This window comes from Coenobita brevimanus, chromosome 101 (genome assembly GCF_032717465.1).
Source record: "Coenobita brevimanus isolate Jiangsu-jjx chromosome 101, ASM3271746v2, whole genome shotgun sequence".
Taxonomy (NCBI): domain Eukaryota; kingdom Metazoa; phylum Arthropoda; class Malacostraca; order Decapoda; family Coenobitidae; genus Coenobita; species Coenobita brevimanus.
In genome coordinates this window covers 65,729,311-65,753,693 of record NC_137054.1, presented here as the reverse complement: position 1 = coordinate 65,753,693, position 24,383 = coordinate 65,729,311, and the positions used below count along the sequence as shown (strand labels likewise).

Sequence of the window (24,383 nt, the reverse complement as noted above, 5' to 3'; positions counted from 1 at the left end):
CAAAACAAATAAAATAACTACTTCCCTCAGTCAGCAACAAAAGAATAAAATAAACTTAAATGAAAACGCCAACTCGGCATAAAAAAAATGACTGGGGAGAGAGAGAGAGTGTACAACACCCGATACTGAAGCTGGTTGGGAAGACACTGCACTGATCAAGGCTCGTGTGCAGTCAAGAGCGAACGCATGAATCAGATTAATTAACAAGGAACTTAAATTCGTGCCCCTCTCTCTCTCTCTCTCTCTCTCTCTACAATGAATTGGTACTTCTAATGCAAGCAAAACATCATTAAATACTGGTAGCTCACATAAGACAATCAAAATAATCAAATGCATACTCAGCATGGTATGAAATAAAATTGTCCTCAGTGGCGGGAACGAAAGAAACAAAAGAACTTGTAACACTCGCTAATTTAAACTCCGCGAATGACACGGATACATACTGCATAATCCCCTAGCCCAGCTGTAACGGCTGCACCCGTGGGAATGGAAAGGCGGACAGCGTAACAATGTATATATATATATGTATGTATGTATACTCTCTCTCTCTCTCTCTCTCTCTCTCTCTCTATCTATCTCTTTCTATATAGAATGTACAGTGAGGTTTGATGGTGAGGATATGGAGAATGTGAGTGCATTCAAGTACTTGGTTAGTGTGACGAATAAGGATGGAACGTTGGGGGATGAAGTGCGTGACAGGGTACAGCAGGGAAGGAATGTTGTTGGTTCACTGAAAGCAATGATGAGAAATAGGGAGGTGAGTATGGAAGTTAAGAAGTCACAGCGCGATAGTATTGTGATTCCTACCCTGACGTATGGAAACGAGGCGTGGACCTTGCAAGAGGGGAACAAGTCAAGAGTGAGAGCAGTGGAAATGAGTTACTTGAGAGGAGCATGTGGAGTGACATGGAGGGACAGGTTGACGAATGAAAAAGTGAAGGAACGTTGTGGGGTGGATGTGGATGTGGTTGAGAAGATAAAGAGAAAAACACTGAGGTGGTTTGGACATGTGGAGAGAATGGAGAATGGAAGACTGGCTAAGAGGGTGTATGTAGGTGAGATGGAGGGAGGGAGAGGGAGAGGTAGATTGAGGATGAGGTGTAGGGATAGAGTTGAGAGGTATATGAGGGAGGGGGGAGTGAGTTGGGGGGAGGGTAGTCAAATGGTGGGTGTCAGAACGACTTGGAGGCGTTTTGTCTGCGGCCACCCTTTGCGGGATTAGGTCGTTGGGCTACAGATAGATAGATTGATATAAATATATATATATATATATGGATGGGTGATGATAGAAGTAAAGACATGAGTATTGGAGAAAGGGGTGGTGTTGGTAATGAATGGTGATGGATGGAATATCTCAAATTTGTTGTATGCTGATGATCCAGTACTACTTGCAAATACCGGACAAGAACTTGGTAGACTAGTCCAATGTTTTACTGATGTCTGTTAGCTTTGTGCCTTGAGAGTCAATTTAGAAAAGAGTAAAGTGATGGTTACTGAGAGGGAAAGTGACTCCTAGTGTGATGTTACAGTGAATGGAGAGAGACTGGAATTGATGAGAGAGTTGAATTACCTGGGTACAGTGATTGAAAAGAGAGGAAAATGTTCAAAAAGCAGTGGAAAGCAGAGTGACACAAGGAAGGAAAGTAGCTGGTGCAATGAAGGCCTTGATAAGAAAGAGGTTTGAGTGTTGCAACTGCACGAGACTTACATGAAGGAGTGTCAGTGCCAACTTTAGCATATGGTTGTGAGACTATGGTGTGGCATGAATATGAAAAGTCATGAGTGAGAGCAGTGGAGATGGGACTGCCGAGGATTGTATGTGGAGTACAGAGAGTGGATAGGATAAGAAATACTGTAATGTGATTCGTGATGGTTGTGGAGTAAGGAAGTCTGTGGATACCAGTATCGAAGAGAGTGTGCTGAGATGGTATGGTCATGTGTAGAGAATGGATAATGATAGAGAGGTGAAAAAGGTATATCTGAGTGAAAGTGAAGGAGAGAGGAGACAAGGTAGGCCACAGAGAATGTGGAGGGATATGGTGGATGCGTGTGTGAGGAAGAGAGGTTTGGAAATTGGTGAGGCTAGGGGACTGACAAGAGATGGAGCTGGCTTGATGAATATTTTGAGGAGAAGCACATGACCAGGGATTTGGCACCCCTTTTCAACATGAGAGCATCTGGATTGACACTGTTGGATATGTTTATGTGAAGCTACAGAACGTTATGAAAGTTTTTAGCGTATCAGATAGAGCCAGGATTCTGGGGGCTTGAATGGTGAGTGAATGGTAGTGTATCCCATTGGTTTTGGCAAATTTGGGCTGTCTGGACATTGCTACTCCTCACCCTGCCCTAGGGTGGGAATGGAGGTCCAGATGATGATATATATATATATATATATATATATATATATATATAGTAATCACTCTAATATCCGGACGCCCAATATCCGAACATCCCCACTATCCGGACATAAGAATGTTTCATGCTGTACTTTTTTCCATACTATACTTACCTCATTTCACTCTTTAATGTCCATTATTGGTGTGAATAGGGTGTTAGGAGCTAGGCATGTGCAGTAGGAAGGTGTTTTTCTGAGTTAGGCTAGGTTAGGGTCCATAAGTACCAGTCCAGGAGCCAGTCACCAGAATATTTTTTATTGTATGAACCTACTTCTAAACCCTCATTTTATGTTTCTTTTGCATTTATTTCAGTCATTTATGTGCCTTATTGGTGTGATTTGGGTCTTAAATAGGTGCTATGCATGTCCAGAGGGAGTTGTATAGGTGTTTCTCTGAGTTAGGGTCCATAAGTACAAGTCCATAAGCTGGGGCCCAATATCCGGACAGAACCAATATCCGGACCTACCTATGGCTCTATTACGTCGGATATTGGAGTGATTACTGTATATATATATATATATATATATATATATATATACTGTATATATAGATAGATATATATTTTTTTTTTTATATACATCAGAGCTACATAATATAATCCACAAAAGGACAAAAAACTGCCAGGTTAAGATGAAAGTATTATATGTAGCTCTTCAAAGCTGAGTTAAATGTGTTTGGCTCTTTTAACCCCTTCAGTCTAATGACATGTTTTAATTTCATTCTTGTTGCTACCAAATTACTTTATTCGGTCTTGGTATAGTCTAAATCCACACTTTTAATGCTAGAATTGAATGCTGTTGATGATGATAATGATGATTATGTTTTAGCCCGAAGCCCATATCAATTTGGAGCAGGCAGACTGTGGGCTAGTCACCCCTCTGCAGACCACCATCTTTCCTACTTTTGGGAGATAGAAAAGGAGTTGAGAAATGTTTGTATCACCAGTAATACCAGTCAGTGGATCAGTCTTGTTATATTGGTGCCACCACTTGGTGTCCCTCATCAACACTGGAATGATGCTTGCAGGTTAGGAATATAAAACAGTGAGCATGTGCTTGTGCACATACATGCATGTGGATGGTTAGGCCTGAGAGGCAGAGCCCTGAGGGTTATGTGTGAATGATTTTATGCATCAGTTTGTTGACCATGTTGATAGTTCTATCATTTTTGTTTGTTTGTTCTTTTCTTCTTTTGACTGTAGTTGTTTCTGGATCCTCTCACCACATCTTTAGGTCAGATTGATGATTATGATGATGATGTTTTTCAGACAAGCAAAGGTGAAACAGTTCTCAACTCAACATTTGAGATGTCGACTCTGCCATTACAAGAGAATGTCAAGAGACAAAGGTAAGAATAAATGGTATTTTGGAGTAATCAGCTCTCATTGTTGGTGCTGCAGTTGTTTTGGCCCCAGGTACTTCTGGATATGTACTTGGTGGATTGCAGACTGAAGCCTGCTCTTCTGCTGCAGTCCATCCTGCATCCACATTTAGGGGGACAGAGAGAGGAACTGAGAGGCATATGTGTAAATGGGCAGTGGAGCCAACCATTTATAATAGTGCCACTGCACGAAGGCATCCCTCTTCAGCATCGATTTGATTCATTGATTTTTCTGTACAGTTAGTTGTCGTGGTCCTTGGTTCACATATTAACTTCTCCTTGAAGCAAGATAGTTTTTTAATGTACAAGATAATTCTGTGGTCACAAAAAAGTACAGTAGAAAGTACAGCATACAGCTATAGAATTGCCTCATTCTGTTACTGACCTGCTTGTAATAAGCTGGAAAAGGATGAAAATCTGGGCCAAGTTAATGTGCATGAACCTGAGTCATGTCAACCCTCCAGTATGACTAAACATGGCTGTCAACTGAAGTAACAGGGGTTTGTCGTCTTTGTCAGGATAAACCAAACGTGTTGTCATAGTATCTAATATAGACTGTCGTTGTTATGTCAGAGATGTGTTCCAAAACATAACAGCTTGTTCCATGCAGCTAATACTATAAAGTAGGAGATCAGCTGCATGTATGTATGTATGTATCGTTTTCGTTTTTAAAGGCTCCAACATGCTTGCATGTGTGTGCCTTGGTCACCTAAAGGCAGCTCTCCACGCTGCACGATCCATTGCAGCCTCCCTGTTCAGTCCCTTAACCCTAAGGTTCACACTTAATGACCTCATCCCATGTCTTTGTCGGTCTACCCCTCATAACCCCACCCCCAATATTAACACTTCTCACCTTCCTCACCCAATTATCATCCCCCATCCTCTCCACATGTCCAAACCATCTCAATCTACCTCTCCTTATCACGACACCAATACACTCCAGTCCCATCCTACCTCTCAACTCTTCCATCGTAAACCCAGCCCCTCCAGGCCTTGGACACAGGGACGCACTGCACATCCACCAATCATTGTCATCTCTGTACGTCTGAGCCGGCGAATATCTTCCTCCTTCACTGCCCAGGTCTCACTGCCATACAGCATTACACTCCTAACACATGGTGCATACAAAGACCCCTTAGCACGTAGGGAGAATCCTCTCAATGTCAGGAGAGGCAAGAGCTCCCTGAACTTCTTCCAACCACTTCTCACCTTAGCCACAGAGCTAGCTCCAGCCCCACCTCCAGCACACAACATGTCTCCCATATAACAAAACTCTTCCACACACTCAAGAGATTCACCAGCAAGTTCAATCCTTTCACGTCTGATAATCTCCACCTGCTCACCCCGACACGCCGTACACATAAAATCAGCATTATCTCGCAGTCTACCTCTGATACCACTACATCTCTTATGCACCCATTTATCACACACACCGCACAAGATGGGATTACTTCCCATGTCTTTGTGGCAAACTGCACATGGCCACTCTCCCTCGTCTTAGACAGTACCACCACCAACCCTAGATATCATCACTTTTGTTTTATCTGCATTTACCCTTAAACCCTTGTGCCCCATACCATCTCTCCACTTCCTAAACCTTTCCTCCGCCTCCCTTTCGTTCTCTGCAATCAACACCAAATCATCAGCATACAACAACTCCCACGGGAGTCCGTTTCTAAAGTCACGTGAAAGGGCTTCAAGTACTATGATAAACAACATGGGACTCAAGACTGACCCCTGATGCACACCAGCATTCACGGAAGACTCATCACTCAAATCTCCATTCACTCTTACCTGGGTGTGAGCACCCACATACATGGCCATAACCACCCTAACCAGCCCCTCCTCCAAGCCAAGCTTTCTCATTGCCCACTTCACCACCTATCTAGGGACTCTGTCAAAGGCGTTTTCCAAATCAACAAAAGCAAAATAAAGATCCCTTCTCCTACCAATATATTTTTCCTGAAGCTGTCGAACAATGAATATAGCATCAGTGGTCCCCCTACCTGGCATAAACCCAAACTGCATCTCATCAATATTCACTCTTTCTCTAATCATACCTTCTAAAACTCTCTCCATTACCTTCATTTTCTGATCTAAAAGCTTTATACCTCTATAATTTCCTCTTTCCAGGGCATCACTCTTCCCTTTATACACATTTACAATTACACTCTTCAGCCAATCATCTGGGACAACACACTCATAAATAATCCTATTTATCAGGTCAGTAACTAAACTCACCCCTGTATCGCCTGAGGCCTTCAACATTTCAGCAGTCAACCCAGACACACCTGCTTCCTTCCCCATCCTCATCCTGCCTATTGCTAATACCTGTACTATAAAGTGGGAGATCAGCTGTATGTATGTATGTATGTATGTGTATACTGTATATATATATATGTAGCAGCCGTGGCTCAGTGGGTTAGAGCGCTCCACTCTGACCGAAGGGTCGGAGGATCGAATCCACCTAAGGGTCATTGGTGGACATCAGGAAGGGCATCCGGTCGTAAAATGCTACACGCTTCAGTCCAAAGTCCTCTACCCAGGGGCAACTCCTTAGCCCTTTGGGGATACCTGGCATAAAACCATTTTAATTAATTTATATATATATATATATATATATATATATATATATATATATATAATATATATATATTATATATATCTACACGTGTATATCGGTATATATATATATATATATATATCTATATATCTATATGTGGCGTCTAGAACCAAAGGGGCATCGGCACCAAAATGTACTTTTGAGTTATGACGCTTTAAAGTTGTGTTTATGGCAACGTCATAACCAGAAGGCAATAAACAAACATTTTATACATCAAAATGATCATCAGCGCCTATGCTCTACGTGTAAAGCCAAAAAAACAAAACAATAATAACCGTAACCACAAAATAGGTAGTAAACGAAACCCCCAATTTAAAAGTGGGCATAATAACATATTGTAGGGATTTAAAAACATAGCAGAAAAAACATCAACGAATGTATTAATGTACACAACTTTATTAACTGAAGATTCCAGTTCACTTAATATTAATAAACGAATAATTATTACTGTAATTTTATGTTTTTGACAACTAAAACTGAAGTCAATGCAGTTATTATTTTTCCTCTACCATAATAGATTGAAATAATAACACTAAAAAAAAAAAAAGTGTAGTGTAGTGCTTAAGTAAATTGAGAAGGGGTAGTGGGGGGTTAAATGGTGGGGTCGTCATCTAGGAGATCGACATCCAACTCTGCCTCCTCGGTGCCACGCCCCCTCCCGCTGTCTCCCCTCACCACTCTCTTTTCCTCTTCTTTTCTACCTTTTTCCACTTCTCCACACACTTCTGACACTTACGAGAGGTTATAGGCACCACCTCCTCACTGTAACTATGTGATGAACTCATCTTGTCACCCCCCCTTCAACCCCAATAACAACAGCTCATCTTGTCACCAATAATCCACAATAAATGGGGCAAAAATCCATTACGTAATAAATAGACACCTCAGTGAACACGGAAGGGAAGCCTCACTGGCACACCGGGCAGGCCAAACTCTTCCTGATTGGCTGCTCTGGGGAAGTGGCAGAGAGTGAGAATGCTGATTGGTTTGGGCTGTGTGGCTTAGATGCCTGCCTACTCTGATTTGTTCGCCCGGCAGCATGGACAAACCCACGTGACTTTGAGCCTCTCTACCACTGTCCAAAAGGCCAAATCTTATATGGCAACCAGTGCTGTCACTGAGAAGAGGGTTAAGCCTGTTGTCTCCCCTACCTAACTCAAAACCAGTATATTGGTGGGGATGCCCCTTTGGCTCTAGACGCCTCATATATAAATATATATATATATACTGTGTATATATAGATATATATATATATATATATATATATATATATATATATATATATACACACAGTATATATATATATATATATATATATATATATATATATGAGCGAATTTGAAGGAGGGAGGAGGCGAGGTAGGCCAAGGAGAAGGTGGAGAGATATGGTGGATGAATGTGTGAGGAAGAGAGGTTTGGAAGTCGGTGAGGCTAGGGAACTGACAGGAGATCGAGCTGGCTGGATAAATTTTGTGAGGATATATGCATGACCAGGGATTTTTGGCACCCCTTTTTACCATGGTAGCGTCTGGATTGACTCTGTCGGATACGATATGTGAAGCTACAGAACGTGGTGAATGTTTTTGGCATATCCGATAGAGGCAGGATTCCGGGGGCAAGATGAGTGAATGGAAGCGTGGCCCATTGGATTGGGAAATTTTGGGCTGTCTGGACATTGCTACTCCTCACCCTGCCCTTGGGTGGGAAAGGAGGTCCGGATGATGATGATGAATATATATATATATATATATATATATATATTTTTTAATAGCAGAACAGTATGTGTAAAAGACTTACTCTGATGTGTTGAAGGAGTACATTGGGTTAGTCATGATTATGATGAAATCCCTGTTCGATTTTTCAGGTTGGAGCCGACGGGGTCCCTTCTTGATGGTGATGCATACTTCCAAGAGGAGAGCCTAAAAGAAAACAGCCATGGTGCAGAGACCTTCAGCTCTCCATCCTTGTTTTAACTTACCAATTACTTCTCTGATTCTGTCTGACTGTACTTATGCTAAGTGGCTGTGGAGGCTTTGTAGCACCTCTTAGCAATCATTTTTGGACGTTACACCTCAGTATTCTCATGTATCATTATTAAAATGATATACCGGTAATTAGCTTACAGAATACAGTAATACCTTGATATGCGATACCCCGGCATAATGATGGGGTAGAATTACCACCATACCCCGCCTAACGATGGCCAAACCCTGGTTTAACTTTTTTTTTTTTTTTTTTTTTTTTTTTTTTTTTTTTTTTTTAAATACCGGTTTTGATGATATTTTAGACTAAAATTGTATGTTTAGGTTGATTTGTAAACTGTTTTTAAACTTAGATTAATGTGTTTTAGCCATAGGTGGGGTGAACATTGTCATTTTGGGGTACAGTTTACTAAGCTTGACATTTTCCAGACTTATATTTGATGATTTTCAGATTTTATTTGTTGGTTTTAGTGAGTTATTTACAGGTGTTTTGGCTTACAGCTGTTAGTCCATTTAGATTGGCTTTAAACTTGTGTTTGGGCTCATTTGGGTGGGTTTTGGACTTGGTTTGGAGGGAAACCCAAGGATGGTAAATGGTCCACACTGAAATACATGTTAAAAGTACTCTGATATACTATACCCTGCCTAACAATGGGATTTTACCTTTACATCGTCAAACTGGATATGCCTGTAGCAGTAAGATATAACATGCTAAATAAATAACTGAGGAAGAGGTACTACAAAGTCATCAGTGCCATGTAGAATAAAACCCTTAATGTCTTTTACCCACAGGGATTTCCTTTATTTTATTCATTGTATCTCTAGGCATTTTTTAAAATGTCTCCATTATGCAGCTTTTGTGAGTTGAATAAAACCATGTAGGGGTAGCCTGATCAAAAAAGAAGATCTTGTTGCTTTAATATAGAAAAAAAAAAATCTTCTGGTTGATTTATTCATGCGGCTCCAATTGATGTTATTCAGCTTACCTCCTAGTGGTGAGGGGATTGTTGTTGTGGCTCCAGTTTCATTTGGTGGTTTGTAGGCTGAAGTTGCCATCCTGCTGTCCACCATCCTTTTTAGGTGGGAAAAGGGAGGGAGTTCAGAGGTGTTTGTATAACCAGGCAGCAGGTCTATCTGGTTATATTGGTGCCATCACATGAAGGCATCTCTCTCCAGCACTATAGCCATAACAAATATCATCAGTTTAAGCCTCTCTAAGTTCAGTAAAATGACCTGGTAGTAGTAAGAATAAACTAAAACTTGCATTCCTTGGATTCAGGGAGGTTAAGCATAGTTGTATTAATCTCCCTGCTGCGCCATTTTTTATCAACTGGATTACCCTCTCTTAGTCATTTTTTCAGACTTTGTTTTAATATTAAGTTGATTTTTTGTCATCAGATCAAGTGTTTCTGAGCTTAAACTCTTCATCACTCTCGTCTTTTTGTAATTTTCACCTCTTGGGTGGGTGTAAGGGTGGTGATTATTCGTCAGCACCGTGGATGGTAGACGGGCATGAATCTGCCACTGCTGGGCTACAAACGAAAACTGAATTACTAGATATATGGTATTTGGCAACTGTGGTGTGGCAGGGCTTGGCAACAGCTCCTGACAGCGTAGAGGGAGACTCAATGTTCCCATGGAATCCACTGACGCCTCCTCATGCGTGATATTATGGCATGGAGACCTATCTCCTCATATGAGATGAACAGTGTAGCCAGAGGTTGCCTGCATATCTGAATTACAAAATATGCAGTATTTGGCAACTGCAGTATGGCAGGGTTTGGCAGCAGCTCTGATGATCCTGAGAGAGACTCGACGTTCCCATGGAAACCACTGACGCAGCCTCGTGCTTGAAATTATGGTGCCAAAGCCCATCGCTTCATATGAGGCGATCAGCCTGGCCAGGGGTGGCCTGCATGTCGCCTCATATGAGGCAGTGAGCGTGGCGGGGGTTAAAGGAGGAACCGAGTGCCTTAGTTTTGTGTGTGTGTGTGTGTGTGTGTGTGTGTTACACTCTTTTCTCTTTAACATAATGTATAATTGACATCTCCCTGTTCTGAATGGTGAGCTGTAGCAATAGACACACACACCAAACACAGAACTCGTTATGAAGAAGTGTTGTGGAAAGAGGGAGTATTGTTTTGTCCAGTCATCAGGCTGTGGGATACAAGCTGCTGAAGGATGAAAATCCCTGCCATGTTAAGATGAAAGAACTATAGTAGTATGTTTTCAGCATTGTTTCATACTTTGTGTGTTTGTTTGTGTGTGTGTATATTTACCTAGTTGTGATATACAGGATATGAGCTACGCTCATGGGGTCCTATCTCCATTTCTTAAGTCATATTTTGCTTTGAATTCGTTTAATTTTTAGAGTGGACGATCTCTTTGTCCAGGCTATTCCACAGGTCGATGCATCTATATGGAAAACAGTATTTCTTGATATCCTTCATGCAACTTGGGTTTTTCAGTTTCATTCCATGTTCTCTTATTACACTCCTATCCCATACAAACAGATCTTCTCTGTCAATTTTTTCTACTCCCATCATGGCCCTGAACACAGCAGTCATGTCATCCCACTCTCTTCTTTCTTCTAAGGTAGGCAGATATAGCTTTTCTAGCCTTTCCTTGTATGACAGATCTACCAGACTAGGGACCATCTTGGTTGCTGTTCTTTGTATTCTCTCGAGCTTGTTGATATCTTTCGTTTTATGTGGGGACCACACTACAGCCACATATTCCAACCTTTGGTGGATCATAGCCACTGTGTTTTTCGGGTGACAAATTATCCTGGACCAGCACTCCCGAGGCCTTCTCTTCTCTTGCTTTTGTCATTGTTTCTTTACCCATCAAGTAATTCAGTGATGGTCTCTTGGTACTTTTACCCATTTCCAATATTTTACATTTTTTTGCATTGAATTTCAGTTCCCACATCCAGCTCCACTCATGAATCCTATCCATGTCCTCCTGCAGCATTTAACAGTGTTCTTCAACTTCTACTTTTCTCATGATCTTTACATCATCAGCAAACAAACTTGTATAACTGTTCATTCCATCTACCATATCGTTTACGTAAATCAGGAACATTACAGGCGCTAACACCGAGCCCTGTGGAACTCCACTTGTTACTTCCCTCCATCCAGATATTGTGTCCTGTATTACTGTCCTCATTTGCCTGTCTCTCAAGAAGTCTCTCATCCACTCCAAGAGGTTTCCCTTCAGTCCTCCTGCGTTCCAATTTCCACATTAGTCGCTTATGGGGTTACCATATCGAAGGCTTTCTCCAGATCGAAATACATGCAGTCCACTCAACTATCTGAACTGTGTGTGTGTGTGTGTGTGTGTGTGTGTGTGTGTGTGTGTGTGTGTGTGTGTGTGTGTGTGTGTGTGTCAGAGAGAGAGAGAGTGCCGATCAATCCATTTTTCAGAAATGGGATCTTGAATAAAGTATGTACAGTACAATCCCAGTTAACCGGGTGGCTTGGGGAATTTACCTTCCCGGAACAGATTTTTCCCGTATTTCTGATTTTCAAGTCAAATCTATACAAAGGCTATCACAGCAGTAAATACAGTTCAGGTACTTACCAGTCACATTAGGGGTTACACTAAGAGATTCCGCCTGAAAAACTGCCTTGTAAACACACACCATGGTCATAACGCATGTGCGTACAACGTCTAGCAATTTGCAGTACTGCAAATTGCACCAGTCCATTGTTTACCGAATTACTGTATTCAATATATGTATTGTACTCATAAAAATTGAAAAATAAAATAAAGAAATAAAAGCTTGAACATTTATTAGTGAACTGATGATGTGTTAAGACTGCACTGTAGAATTATCACGACACCTGTGCCCCCACGTGAGTTTGTTTACGTTTTGTCTGACCCCGACTGTTCTTCTTCTTCCCCACCTGACCTCCATCACTCCACCCCTCACCCACCACTCAGCTGTTTTGCAGAAAATAAAATAAATGATGTACGTATGAAATACAGGCATATTATTTATTTATTTTTCTTCCAACAAAGTAAACTTTCATTCCTATTAACATTTATATTCAGCCATTAGTGTTTTATAATGTTCGCCTTTTTCAAGTCTGTTGCATATGTCCAGCTTCTGTTTCAAGGTAAGCACGATACGCTTACGTTTAGTTTGCACTTTAGGTATTTTGGAGTGTACAAATTACTGTCTATCAGAGGAACACAATAGCAAGAGAGCTTGTTTACTGTCTGGTGGCAAAAAGCAGACTGGTGATTTTTGGAGGGTGTGGAGGATGACTGAATTCAAGTAGGGGAAAGAGGGGGAGAGGAGGGGTGGTTAAGAGGATTTGCTAGGGATTTACATTAGCCGGAAATGCCTTCACCTCACTTTGTCTGACTTCACCCAGCCTCGCGTGACATGATCAAACGGCGGTTTGGCGGTCCATTCAAATTGGCGCACAGTTATAACTTACTGACATTTTTACTGGCCCTTGAATTTTCCCGTTTTTCTGAGTATTCCGTTTGTCTGGATACCGGATAGCTGGGATAGTACTGTAGTTGTATTCTGAATGGCCCTTACACTTGTGATCGGGCAGTAATGGATTGTATGGATGAATATAGTTTGTTTTAGATGAAGCTCACATAAAAGAATTAAGTTAATGGATTACGTCAGAAGGGAAGGCTTGATGTCATTACTGCTTTTGGCGTATCTGCCTGTGGTTTTTATTTATTATTTTTGGATGTTTTGTGATTCTTTTCAGTTTAAAATATAATTTTAAATGTGTCTGAAAAAAAGCAAGTAAATGCTTTGTTTAAACAGTGTTTTATATGTTAAATAAGTAAATGAAATAAAAAAAATTATAAATATACTTCTCTTAGTTAATATCTGTGAGGTGGCATCAGGATTCTAGAGACTTGAACTGTGAATGAGTGTGTTGTTTGATCAAAGACAGTGCCACAGGCACACTGTTGTGGTAGGTTTTCTTTTGGCCACCCATATCTCAGAGCTATGGCATCAATAAATTCTTGTTTGTTGAAGTGGAAGACTTTTGCCTTGAGAGGCAGGGTTGTCAGCCAATTTGATTCCCCAACCTCCTGTGTCATTTTAACTCTTCAGCGCTGGTCTGATGTAAGGTGTTCAGTAATGTGCTGCAGCTGGTCCTTTTGTCTTGCTTCTTGCTCGTGGCTTATTTGTGTCCTTATATCTTTCTGCTGCTGTTGGTCAGTTTCACTCGTCTCAACCTGACGACAAATCTTCTTTGGCAAGAATTCAGGCAGACTAAGTCAATTTCTGTGTTCATAGCCTGCCATGGCTGCTGGATTTATAATGCCAGGGCGTCCCATTGTGAGTGGTAGTGCTAGAAGATTCCTCTTTTCTGTTGTGGGTACGTGGCCATTGTCAGTGATGGGAGGAATGAATGGTGTCTCCAGTGGTTGTAATGAAGATCCATTTATGCTTTATACCATATGTAAATTTGGTGTATGCTGCATGGGGTTCTGTTTTGGCATGACTGAATAGTAAATGTATTTCTTCTATCCATGTTTTTACCTTATCACTCACATATTTGCCTTTGAATTCCTTAGTTCCAGTCATTGCACCTAGATGCCTCTGGCCTTATTTTGTCTATCTATCTATCTATTGCCAGACGCCGTATCCTGTAAGGGGTGGCCATTTGACTTTGAGTTATTTGTTTTACGGGGAGGGGCACTAACCCTCCACCAACCCAATTGTTGACACGTAGGGAGCACGTATGGTTTGGTTATATGGTTACCACCCAACGTTGTAAATGATTTCTTGGCTTACAGGAAACCATTTGGCTTGTCACGCAATGTAAATCCACCTGTAAAGGAAAGAAAAGCATTAAAAAGTGACAGGAAAGATGGGAGAAACAGAAAGAGAGGAGGGCAGGCACAGAAAAAGAATGACAAAGGCCAAGGAAGAAGCAGGCAGCACCACACCAAGTGAGCTTCTTTTGTCACCACAGTAAAACCTCGATATAACGAACTTCAGTAGACCGGAATTTGCATTTATCGGACTCGAGGAGCTACCGGACTAAATTCCTATATACTGTAAAAAGTCTGATAAAGCCAGAAGCAGTTTGGACTGCCTGACCACTTCAGCTATGTTCACCACAATAAGGTAAATAAAAGACATGTTTATGAGTGTACAGTACAGTATCATTATACTGTATATATTATACCATTTGATTAATGTAGTGAAGTTATAACAGGACAGTACAGCAGTCGTAGTCAAAAACAGTTTAAAAACTGTTCATGTGATCCGGACTAATGTCTTATATATTGGAAAAAGTCCGGGTTAGCAAGGGGAAGTCTGGATGTTGCTTTTATCGGAATTTTGCATTTTTCAGCATGGCTTGGGCCCCAATTAGTCCATTATAGTGAGGTCTTACTGTATCACCTTTGTGTCTCTGAAGGCTTCCTTTGCATCTTGATAGTTAGCTGGTTTCATGCTCAAGATGGACTTAATTTCATTAAGGTAAAAACCTGTTTCATGGCCATGAGATGTTACAACATCTCAACATTTCCTCACGTTTTCCACCTTGCCAGCACCTGTGAAATCATCTTCATAGGTTACTTGCTTTACACTGGTGGCTTCATATTTGATCTGTTGTTTCAGCACTGTCATAGCCAGGGCATACACACAGCCATGGCAACAGGGTCCCCCTGGGTAGTTCTGTCTGTGGACTGGATAACACCAATATCATAATCAGCTGCCTCACTCATTATAAAGGTTTGCCGGTTCAGTGTATGTGTTTTTCATGTGCTGTACATTTAACGTTTATGTTCTGCACCACTGCCTCTCGATTGATTGAATTAAATGTGTTGAGGCATCAACTAGTAATACTGCGTGGCAGTTCTCTTCCTCAAATATTTTCATAGAGTGAACTGCAGCCTCACCTCCTACCTGCTGGCCTGCACACACTTGGAGGTTGCCAACTGCATGCTTAACCCACCCCGTCCCGTTGACATGAATAAACGTCCACATGTTTTGTCACTGCCAATCCCGTTGACGCATATAAACGCGAATCAATTGCAAGGTCCCTAATTTGCAAAATTTTCAATTTTTGCGAGTGATTTTTGGTATGTATACACAGGACACCTTCCTCTACAAGATGCCAGGCAGGGACAATGCCTTACCCAGCATGACCTCCCCCCCCCACACGCCATTGTCTCGGCAATTCACCTGTTGTCAGTGACCTGGCCAGTAACGACATGTCGTGCCACGGTACGAAATTCAGGGCCAGAGTGATTCCCCAATCGATGAGAATGTGGAGGACAAACTTTATATAGCATTTGAGGAAGAAACAGTCAGAAATGATGATCAGGTAATGTCACCAAAAAAGTTACATAGCATTAGAGGAAGAAACAGTCAGAAATGATGATCAGGTAATGTCGCCAAAAAAAGGTCAGATATGTTGATGAGTTTGGTGAGTGCCTATATTACTGTGTGAAAACCAATATACTCTCGTACTACATGTACATTCGTACCAAATAAATAAATAAATACCGTGTATGAGTGGTGTGGAATGGTTACCCTCACATAGAACTCGTTTTCTTTGGAGCCAGCCTGATAGAAAACACAGTAAGATGAGGAGGTATTGCTACCTGTATCGAGTATTTTAAACCACAAGTGAGCGATTTCTCAATGAATTTTCGATGTTTCTCACCAAAAGCAGGGGTTTGAGCCAAACAAAATTTTTTTCAAAAATGGTCTGGATTGGGGGGAGTCAGTGGTGGAAAAGTGGTCAGGATGAGGCGGGTTAACATCATCTTTTACAACCTCCATAATGCATTTTCCCATAATCTGCCTTAAGACTTCACCTACCCTAATGGGCCTATATCCAGGATTCTTGTCAAGAGGGATTAGTCTGTAAGCTGTGAATGCTTCAGTGTTGTTGCACTGACTTGAAGCCAGCTTCCTCACCAGTGAGGCAATGGTGTTCCCCAAACTTGTTGCTGAGGATTACTATCCAAGATTTTGCATCCATGCCTGATGATCCTGCCCCTCCTTGTGTGTGCATTGCCTTTCTCCACATCATATCTCCAGTTATCCTGTCATATATGATAGAATTGGAGGGAGTGTCATTCCCATCAAGCTGTTTCTGGGCACTTGCTTGTTTTGGGTGTTTTTCCTCCATTTGTTGCATTGTTTCGTGTCAGATCAAGTACTCCATCTGATAATTCAGCTGACAGGGATCTTGTTGCCATCAAGACTTTCCCCTGTCTCATCTTACTGTCAAATATCCTTGCACCACCACTGCTGTTACTACTACTACTACATTACTGCTACTACTACTACTTCTACTACATTACTGCTACTACTACTACTGCTACTGCTACCACCATGACTACTGCTACTACCCCTTAACCTAGTGGTCTGTGGTAGAGCTCTTAAGTCGGAATGTCCTGTGGCTTACTTGCTGAGGATGACTGGAGGAATTTCTATTTTGTAAACTACTACCAGGCATTGTAAGTTAATTTTTTCAGATGATGAACAGTGGAAAGAAAAACAAATTAAATAAAAAAAAGTCCATATGCCAGATTACAGGTGTCTGGCATTTATAAAAAATCTAACAATTGGATTTGAGCTGCTGTAGGATGAAGTTTGGGGGGTAATAATATGGGGAAGCAAGTTCCAAGGAGAAGCAGTTTGGGGAATAAATGAATTCTAATAGGCAAAAGTTCTGCAATATGACAGTCTAACAGTCCAATACTGAGCACTACCAGATGCCTGTGTAGCACAGGGGAAGGTATGGAGAGGTGGCACATTGGATGCAACTCATCTGAGCATTTGCCATAAAAGTATCTGTAAAATAATGCAAGGGAGGGAACATTCTTACTTGTAGGGGAGGCATTTCATTTGTAATTGCTGGGTAATTAGTTATTCTTATAGCTTTGCTCTGATTTTTTTCCAATTGTTCAAGTGCAACTTCTCCACATCCAGTTACAGAGGTGAGCAATATTTGAGCAGGGAGCACATATGAAGTGTAAATTAAAGCTAACTACCTGTCATTGAAGAAGTTACAGATTATGTATGATAAACCAAGTTTCTTAGAGATGGTTTTAGCAAGTGATCCAATGGGAGAAGTGCATTTGAGAGTCTTGTTAAGCAAAACACCAAGAATTTCAATACTTTTAGAGATAGAAATACTAGTTGCATTGAATGTACTGTAATATAAGAATCAGGTTTTCCTAACATTAAATGAGACAGTTTTATTTTGCCCCCATTTGGTAATCTTAGATAAGTCTTCATTTGTGGAACTTGCTGTGCTTAGTTGTGAGTTACAGTTATCAAACTTTGTGAATGGGCTTTTAAGTGTGAAGGAACTGTGAAGTGAGTCATCTGCATACAAGTGAATGGGAGTATGGGTGACAGACAAGAGGTCATTAATATGAATGAGGTATAGGGTTTAAGCCAGGACAGAACCTTGTGACTTATCATCTTATCAGTGGGACAAAAGATGATAGGCCATAGTAAGGGAGTTTGGATAGCAGGGAACAGTGTCACACACTGTCAGAAACTCTAGAAATATCAAAGGCTAGTGCATGGGTTTATATTAGTCAGTTGACTGTTGAATTGTATGAGTGGTGAGACTGAGTATATCAGCAGTGGATCTTTTGTGGTGAAAACCATACTGTCTGTCACTAAGTTGTTGACTTAAAGATGTTTAACAGTGTTCATATTAATGACAATCTCAATTTCTCTGTAATGCTAGGAATCAGAGGAACTTCATTTCTCTAGAACTGTATGGATGTTGGCTTCTTTCCAAGGATTAGAGAGTGAAAAAAGTATGTATGCAAAGTCTGAACAACCTAGCTAGAACAGGAGCAGGTTCTGGGGGATGTTTCGTTCCGTTTCATTTATAAAGGCTCCAACATGCTTGCATGCGTCAGCCTTGGTCACCTAATGGTGGCTCTCCATGTCGCTTGATCTCTGGCAGCCTCCCGATTCAGTCCCTCATTCCTGAGGTCACCCTCTATGCCCTTGTCCTGGGTCTTTTTCGATCTGCCTCTCAGAACCCCACCCCCAACGTTCACACTTCTCATTTTCTGCACCCAGTTATCATCCCCCATCCACTCCAAATGCCCAAACATTTATTCAAATCTATAGGAGGAATTCCATCAGGGCCTGGAGCTTTCTTGGTTGGTAAAATGTCTAGGATTGATTTCACACACCTAGTGTGTATCTATAGTGAATCAGTTTCAGGAGAGTCACGTTCTAGTACAGGAACATGCAGACTGGCTTCCTATAAAGTAGAATTTCTGGCAAATGCACTGGATTTGGTGAGATTCATTATTGCTTTTTTCTGGTTTCTAGCAGTTTTGAAGTGATTGTGGGATTTGGTAGTTTTTTTTTATTTTAAGTAAGAATTATGTGCTAAAGACTATTGGGTCATTGCGCTGGTACAAATGCTGTCGAACTTTTTTGAGGAGTCCTATCTTTTAGTCAATTGTTGACTAGATATTAATAATCCCATACCAACTTGTATTAAGTCATTAAGATGCAACTGAGTGGAACTGATGTAAATGGAGGAGAAAGATTGCCATGGAATATCAGCTAGAATTTTTTCTAAAGCAATCCTAGTCAGCCCTATCAAAGTACCATCTGGTCACCCTGACTGGTACAGAATGGGAAGGTTTGGAACAACTGATGAATGAGGCTGATGGGGTTGTAGTTGGAATATCCAGGTGGTGACAGTTCCTCAATCCTGTAATGGTATGAGTTATTTGTTAGGAATAGGTCAAAGAGATAGACATTATGGTCAGGATTATCTGATATTCTGGTCAGTTGTTTTACCAAGTGCATGAAATTAAATGATTCTGTAAACAGGTTGCATGAGATTTAGTGGTGTTAGAGATAGGCTGTGAAATAATGCTGATTTTGTGTGTGCAGTATGTCAGGGAGAGAATGCAAAGATTGTCAGGCATTAAAGGATTGATCTTGCTGGAGAGTCTTGAGTTTGTAGAGGAATTTCATTATTTAAGGGACATGTTATGCACTGGAGTTGGGGCTGGAGCTAGCTCTGTGGTTAGGGTAAGGAGTGGTTGGAGGAAGTTCAGAGAGCTGTTGCCTCTCCTAACACTGAGTGGGCTCTTCCTCCATGCTAAGGGATGTTTGTATGTATGCGGCAAGTGTTAGGAGTGTAATGATGTATGGCAGTGAGACCTGGGCAGTAATGGAAAAGTATATTTGTTGGTTCAAACATATAGAAATGAGAGTGTTTAGATGGATGTGTAGTGAGTCCTTGAATGCAAGGCCTGAGAAGTGTTGGTGGCTAGGATTGTGATTGGAGTTGAGAGGAAGGATGGGACTTGAACTGGTGGTGTGATGAGGAGGGGTAGATTGAGATGGTTTGGGGATTTGGAGAGGATGGATGATGACAGTTGGGTGCAGAGGGTGAGAAGTGTGAACATTGAAGGTAGCGGTGCAAGAGGCAGACCGAAGCAAGACCTGGGACCTGTAGAGTATGACGTCAGGGATAAGGAAATCTGCCAGAGATAGAGCAGTGTGGAGAGCTGCTCTTAGGTAACCAAGGCTGATGCATGCAAGCACTGTGGAGCTTTTGTAAATGATTCAAAAATACAAGAAATCATTCGGATACAATGTCCAGAATATATCAACAAGGAAAAGGTGTTAAGAGGTCTCAGCAGTCACTTAGAGCACAGTACTTAATTTCAGACCCCAGGCATGGAAACAGATTTCTGACCACAGTTATGCTGGGGTCAGATGTCAAGCCTTGTATGTCTAACCCATGTAGTTCAATGATGTGGTGCTGGAGAGGTCATGTGGCAGCACTGATACAACTAGACAACAGATCTGCCCAGTTAAACAAACATTTCTTATCTTTCTGTCTCCTGAATGGAGGATAACGGACTGTAGGAGAAGGACAACTTCAGCCTGCATTCCACTGGGTTCATACCCAGAAGAGCCTGGGAGCCACAAATCGAATGGGAGTCCAGTGACACATTTTTAGCTCAGTCTTGCTGCCTCCAGGCAGCTTTTATTCAGTGTAGAGATTTCATATTGGAGGAATTATAGTTTCAGTAAATCCCTTCACTACTTAAGGTCTGTCCCAAGTCTGTAATGAGATGGTTCAAAGGTAGCAGGAAAAAATAAAAAATCATCGGGGTGAAGGGATTCACCGCTTTATAATGGATATTTCATTTCATTCTGGCCGTCTCAAGACAGTTTTATTACAGTTAAAACATATCTCTGGCACTGTTAGAAGCAGAGTAATCCCAGTCTGTCTGTTCGAGTAGATCAATCAACCTTGATCAGACAACCACCCCTGCAGGTCCATCCCATGCAATGAACTGATGTTCCTCAGTGGTAGACTGCACCTCACCACAGTGAGATGTGGGAGTGAGGAAGAGTGTGGAGGTTTGGTTCCCAGATGGGAGCTGCTGCACTTGTCTCTCTCCACCCAATTAACAGGGGCATCACAAGAGGCTCAACATCACTCCGTTATTTGGCAATAGGGTTACCACTTAGTGTTGTAAATGGTTTCCAGGTTTACTGGAAACCATTAGGCTTGTCACTCAGTGATGTATCATGTAAATGCATCACCACAAGAAATAAGAGGATGATGCATCCCCACACCTTCCATGAGCTCTGGTTGTGATGGGGTTAAAGAAGGCTGTATCTAACCTCTTCAAAGTCTCCCCAATTACTAACACAGACTCGTGTAAAGAGCTACAAGAAGAATTAAGTAAACTTCATGAATGGAGCAATATATGGCAAATGGAATTCAATGTGGACAAGTTCCCTGTAATCAAGTTTGGTAAAGTGGAAAAAGACCTGATTGGGATTATAAGTTAGGAAGTAAAGCCCTACACACATCAGAAAAAGAGAAGGACCTAGGTGTGATTATCAATAACAGACTGTCTCTGGCTGGCCACATCAGTGAGAAGGTACGGAACATGTATACACTGCATGCATATATGAGAATAGCATTCACATACATAAATGAAGACATGCTAAGAAAGATAATAACATCATTCATTAGACCAACCCTGGAATATGCATCAATAGTCTGGAGTCCTCATCTCAAAAAGCATATAGACAAGATTGAAAAAGTTCAAAGGGCCGCTACAAGATGGATACCAAGCTTAAGGGACCTAAGCTACGAAGAAAGACTAAATAAACTGAATCTACCAACACTACAGGAGAGAAGGAAAAGAGGTGACATGATAATGCTATATAAGTGCATATCAGGAAAGGAGAAAATAGACATAAATGATTACTTAACATATGGAGAAGCATCAGCAAGAGGACACTGCAAAAAACTGCATAAGAAGAAAGGTGATAAAGACGTAAGGAAATTCAGTTTCCCAAACAGAGCAATTGATCAGTGGAATGCACTACCGAATGAAATAGTGTGTGCCAAAACAATTCACAAATTTAAGGATATGTACGATAAATATGGTTTAAGACACGGGACAGTACGAGCTTGACTCATTCCTGTAAAGATACAATTAGGTAAGAACACACACACACACATACAGTCTCTCTCTCTCTCTATTTATATATATATGCAGTGGAGGAATATAAGGTGGGAAGGACAGGAGGAAGTAGTTCATACAGGGAGGGTAGTAAGGTACCAGGAGGATGAAAAAAAAAAGCAGAATATAAGAGAGAAGTGGATGAGCAATGGAGTAAATATGATTTGGAGCAGATGGGGGTGGTGGAAGGTGTGTGCCAGATATTCACAGAAGAAGTCTGTGCAGCATGTGAGGTGGTGTGTGGAGTGGAGAGAAGACAAAAGGAGCAGCATGGTGGAATGAAGAGTTGAGACAAGCTTTGACGCAAAAGAAGAAAACATACAGTGAGTGGATGGGAAGCAGGGGCATGGAGGAAATTGAGATGGAAGAGAGTTATAAGTAGAGGGGAAGAGAGAGGTGGAAAGATTAGTGAGAGAGTGGATGAGGAATTTGGAATTTGAGTGTAAAGTGGAGGGAATGTAGGAAAATGCTGTGGGAAGAGGTAAAGAAAGTTAGGCAGAGTGATAAAGAAGCTAGTCAGGGAGTGAAATTTAAAACTGGTAGATTGTTAGTGGAGAAGGGAGAAAAAGTGAGCAGATGGAGAGAACACTTTAAGGAACTGTTGAACGTAGAGGATGAAAGTAATGCGAGTATAAGTGGCTGGCGAATGGCTGGGAGAAGGAGGGAGATGAGAAGGATGGATGAGATCACTAGGATGGAAGTAGTTTAAGCAACAGAGAAAGCCAAAATTGGGAAAGCCCCAGGAATTGATGGAGTATGTGATAAAATGGTCAAGTGTGGGGGAGAGAGAATAGTAGAATAGATATGGAAGATGTGTAGATTAGCCTGGGAGAAAGGTAGGATTGGAAGTCAATTATAATTATTCCCCTGTACAAAGGAAAGGGGCATTTGTCTTCTGAGTGTAATAGGAAAGGTAAACGGTAGGATACTTATTGACAGAGTTAGGGAAATAACAGAGGAGTTACTTGGAGAAGAACAGGGAGGCTTTAGGAAAGGAAGAGGTTGTGTAGATCAGATGTTTTTTGGACTTTAGTGGAAAAGTTTCTAGAGAAGGGAGAGAAGTTATATATGGCCTTCATGGTTTTGGGAAAAGCATATGACAGGGAGGATAGACAAGGAATGTGGAAAATATTAAGAAGATATGGTGTAAATGGGAAGTCGTTGAATGCTATGAAGAGTATGTATGATGGTGCTAAGGCTGCAGTACATGTGAGTAGTTAACTGAGTGAATTTTATTAATTGGAATGTTGGACTGAAACAGGGTTGTGTCATGTCTCCGTGGTTGCTCAGTCTGTATATGGATGAGGTTATAAAAGAGATACTGTTCAAGGTAGGGCAATGGATGTTGGAGTAGTCCTAATGAGAGAGGGCAGCATTTGGAAACTTCCAGTACTCTTGTTTGCAGATGATACAGCATTGTTAAATGAAGATGAAGGGGAACTGCAAGGCTTGGTGAATGAGTCTGCAAGGGTGTGTAGGAAACGGAATGTAAAGGTGAACATAGGGAAGCGTAAAGTGACGATCTTCGAGAGAAATGAAGTCTCTGAATGTACAGTGAGGTTGGATGATAAGGAAATGGAAAATGTGAGTGCATTTACGCACGTGGGTAATGTGATGAGGAAGGATGGAAGTTTGGATGATGAAGTGTTTGAAAGGGTACAAGAAAGAAAGAATGCTTGCTGGTTCTTTGACAGCAGTGATAAGAAATAAGGAAATGAGCATGGAAGTAAAAAAGGCACTGCATGATAGTACTGTGATACCAACTCTAATGTATGGAAGTGAAGCTTGGACCTTGTTGGAAGGACACAAGTCAAAAGTGAGAGCAGTGTAAATGAGTTATTTAAGAGGAGCATGTGGAGTTACATGGAAATACAGACTGGAAAATTAGGAAGTAAAGGAGCATAGTGGTGTGGATGTGGATGTGATAGAAATCATTAGGAGAAGTACACTGAGGTGGTTTGGCCATGTGGTGAGGATGGAGAGTGAGAGACTAATGAGGAGAGTGTATGTGAATGAGGTTGAGGGGGGGAAGAGGAAGGGGGAGGCTGAGGATGAGATGGAGGGATGTAGGGGAGAGGTATAATTATGAGGGTGTGTGTGAGCTGTGGACAGGGCGACATGGAGGCGATTTGTTTGTGGCCACCCCTTATGTGATTAGGGCGTCTGCTACATTGTATATATATATATATATATACTGTATATAATTGGTCCCCATTCTTCTTCGTGATTAGCATCATATGCCAATGATTTGTTGCTGCAGCTCAACATGGAAGATAGAATAAAGATAGCAGTTTTACGCCAAGTTAAAACGAAAATATCTAAGTTGCCATTTCCGATCTCGGTTAATGCTTATTGAATTTTATGCAGCCACAGCCTATTGAAGTTGTTACAGGCCCAGTTTCGTCAGGTGAAGACGGACTTTAGTGAATTCGGGCCAAAGTTTAGAGAGGAGTGGACGAATTTATGCTCCCTGACGCTTGTGTTTACAAGAGCCAGCTG

The 24,383-nt window shown here is 41.3% G+C and overlaps 1 protein-coding gene across 1 annotated transcript in view; it reads left to right on the top strand.

Annotated features, from left to right (window-relative positions):
- Positions 1 to 8,451, top strand: part of LOC145414975 (chromosome-associated kinesin KIF4A-like) — a 144,307-nt gene extending 135,856 nt beyond the window's left edge. The window contains exons 25-26 of the mRNA XM_080284389.1: positions 3,667 to 3,746; positions 8,267 to 8,451. Coding sequence (XP_080140515.1) covers positions 3,667 to 3,746; positions 8,267 to 8,375 — 189 coding nt within the window. The 3' untranslated portion in view covers positions 8,376 to 8,451. The remainder of the gene's footprint in view (positions 1 to 3,666; positions 3,747 to 8,266) is intronic.
- Positions 8,452 to 24,383: the final 15,932 nt, after the last annotated feature.